The 2,350-nt window shown below is 47.2% G+C and overlaps 1 protein-coding gene across 1 annotated transcript; it reads right to left on the bottom strand.

The window, feature by feature from the left end:
* Positions 1-521: 521 nt before the first annotated feature.
* Positions 522-2,286, bottom strand: LOC124029248 (elastase-1-like; the record flags this gene model as incomplete). Its single annotated transcript, XM_046341024.1, has 4 exons — positions 522-618; positions 797-946; positions 1,850-1,992; positions 2,194-2,286. Coding segments are annotated over 4 exons (398 nt in total), but the record flags the coding sequence as incomplete, so codon positions are not given.
* Positions 2,287-2,350: the final 64 nt, after the last annotated feature.

Consider the following 2,350-nt stretch of genomic DNA (forward strand, 5'->3'; position numbering starts at 1 on the left):
TAATAAGTCTGGCTGAAAGAGATGGGGGCTAAAGAAAGTGGCTAATAAGTCTGGCTGAAATAGATGGGGGCTAAAGGAAGTGGCTGGTAAGTCTTGCTGAAAGAGATGAGGGCTAAAGGAAGTGGCTAATAAGTCTGGCTGAAATAGATGGGGGCTAAAGGAAGTGGCTAATAAGTCTGGCTGCACATCTGACTGGCTGATTTACTGCAAATTGAGAATTTCTGTGACTAAACTCAACAAAAAGAAGAAACTTCATAATGAATTCAAAATGAAATCTAGAATCGGCTTCCTATTCCGAATCAAAGCCTCCTCACTCACACTGCCAAACCCTCGTAAAACTTGACTACCCCGTCGATCCTTGACTCTGGCGATGTCATTTACAAAATAGCCTCCAACACTCTACTCAGCAAATTGGATGCAGTCTATCACAGCTCTGATCAATTTACATATGATATCTTAAAGTGGAGAATAACATAGAGATAGATTTGATTTGTTACACGTAGACAAGACAACAGGTTTACTGAATTTTTAAAAAGTTTATTTAACTTTAAAGAGCAGAATGTAAATGAAATTGAGCTGGGTTGTGCTCGATGACCACGTTCCCTTTCAACCCATGATCTGTAGAGGAAAGGACAGACAATTAATTAGACCGGCATTCCGACGTTTGCCCAAAATACAGTCAATATTGTTACTGAGACGGACACAAATTTGACAAATTAAAATGTGCATAAAATAGACAAGCTTGGAGAGAAATAAAGTCATGTTCTTCTCCTGTCTCTAGCTCTACAGGACGTACCCCGTTCATCCAGCTGATGTAGGCAGACACACGGGTGAAGACGGTGGGCTTGCGGGTGGCGTTGCATCCAGAAGAGGAAACGAAGCTGGTCACACCGTGGACATAGTACTGACCGTTGACCTGGCAGTTCAGGGGGCCGCCAGAGTCTCCCTACAATGATGGAGAGAGAGAGAGAGAGGGACACACAGAGAGAGAGAGAGAGAGAGAGAGAGAGAGAGAGAGAGAGAGAGAGAGAGAGAGAGAGAGAGAGAGAGAGAGAGAGAGAGAGAGAGGGACACACAGAGAGAGAGAGAGGGACACAGAGAGAGAGAGAGAGAGAGAGAGAGAGAGAGAGAGAGAGAGAGAGAGAGAGAGAGAGAGAGAGAGAGAGAGAGAGAGAGAGAGAGAGAGGGGGGGCACAGAGAGAGAGAGAGAGGGACACAGAGAGAGGGAGAGCGAGAGAGAGAGAGAGAGAGAGAGAGAGAGAGAGAGAGAGAGAGAGAGAGAGAGAGAGAGAGAGAGAGGGGGACACCGAGAGAGAGAGAGAGGGACACAGAGAGAGAGAGAGAGAGAGAGAGGGACACAGAGAGAGAGAGAGAGAGAGAGAGAGAGAGAGCGAGAGAGAGAGACATAGACAGAGACAGAGAGAGAGAGAGAGAGAGAGAGAGGGACACAGAGAGAGAGAGAGAGAGAGCGAGAGAGAGAGACAGAGACAGAGAGAGAGAGAGAGAGAGAGAGAGAGAGAGAGAGAGAGAGAGAGAGAGAGAGAGAGAGAGAGAGAGAGAGAGAGAGCTTACTCAGGACTGAGTACCAATTTGCTATTCTTACTCATATTATTGTATAACATAAAGTCACTGGTTATTTTTATTTTCTAAACATGTAGCTAAACTATGATATAATTCCAATGATAAACAAATATAAAGTAAATCAAAAGTATCCAGTAAAACCAAGACAAATTATATTCATACCTCTTGGTGTAAGTTTTGACAGTTTTAGAAGGACATGCGCAGAGTCATGGGTTCAAATCCCAAACCGATCGGTCTTCCCCGCCTCCCTCCATTAGACTGGTCTTACCTGGCAACCAGAGTTGGCTCCACCACCGGCACAGACCATGGTGGTCTTGACGGAAGATCCCCACCAGCCAGAGCTGGAGCAGGTCTGGTGGTCAACGCTAGGCAGCCAAGCCTGCTTCAGGCTGTTGGACAGAGAACCGCCGGCTACAGGGAAGATAAGGGGACACGTTAGAGGAGATAAAAGAACCACCGGCCAGCAGGGAAGACAAGGGGACACGCTAGAGGAGATAACAGAACCGCCGGCTGCAGGGAAGACAAGGGGACACGTTAGAGGAGATAACAGAACCGCCGGCTACAGGGAAGACAAGGGGACACGTTAGAGGAGATAACAGAACCCCCGGCTACAGGGAAGACAAGGGGACACGTTAGAGGAGATAACAGAACCACCGGCTACAGGGAAGACAAGGGACACGTTAGAGGGGATAACAGAATCACCGGCTACAGGGAAGACCAGGGGACACGTTAGAGAAGATATCAGAACCACCGGCTACAGGGAAGACAA

The sequence above is a fragment of the Oncorhynchus gorbuscha genome, unplaced genomic scaffold (assembly GCF_021184085.1).
Source record: "Oncorhynchus gorbuscha isolate QuinsamMale2020 ecotype Even-year unplaced genomic scaffold, OgorEven_v1.0 Un_scaffold_5903, whole genome shotgun sequence".
In the NCBI taxonomy this organism is placed as follows: Eukaryota; Metazoa; Chordata; class Actinopteri; order Salmoniformes; family Salmonidae; genus Oncorhynchus; species Oncorhynchus gorbuscha.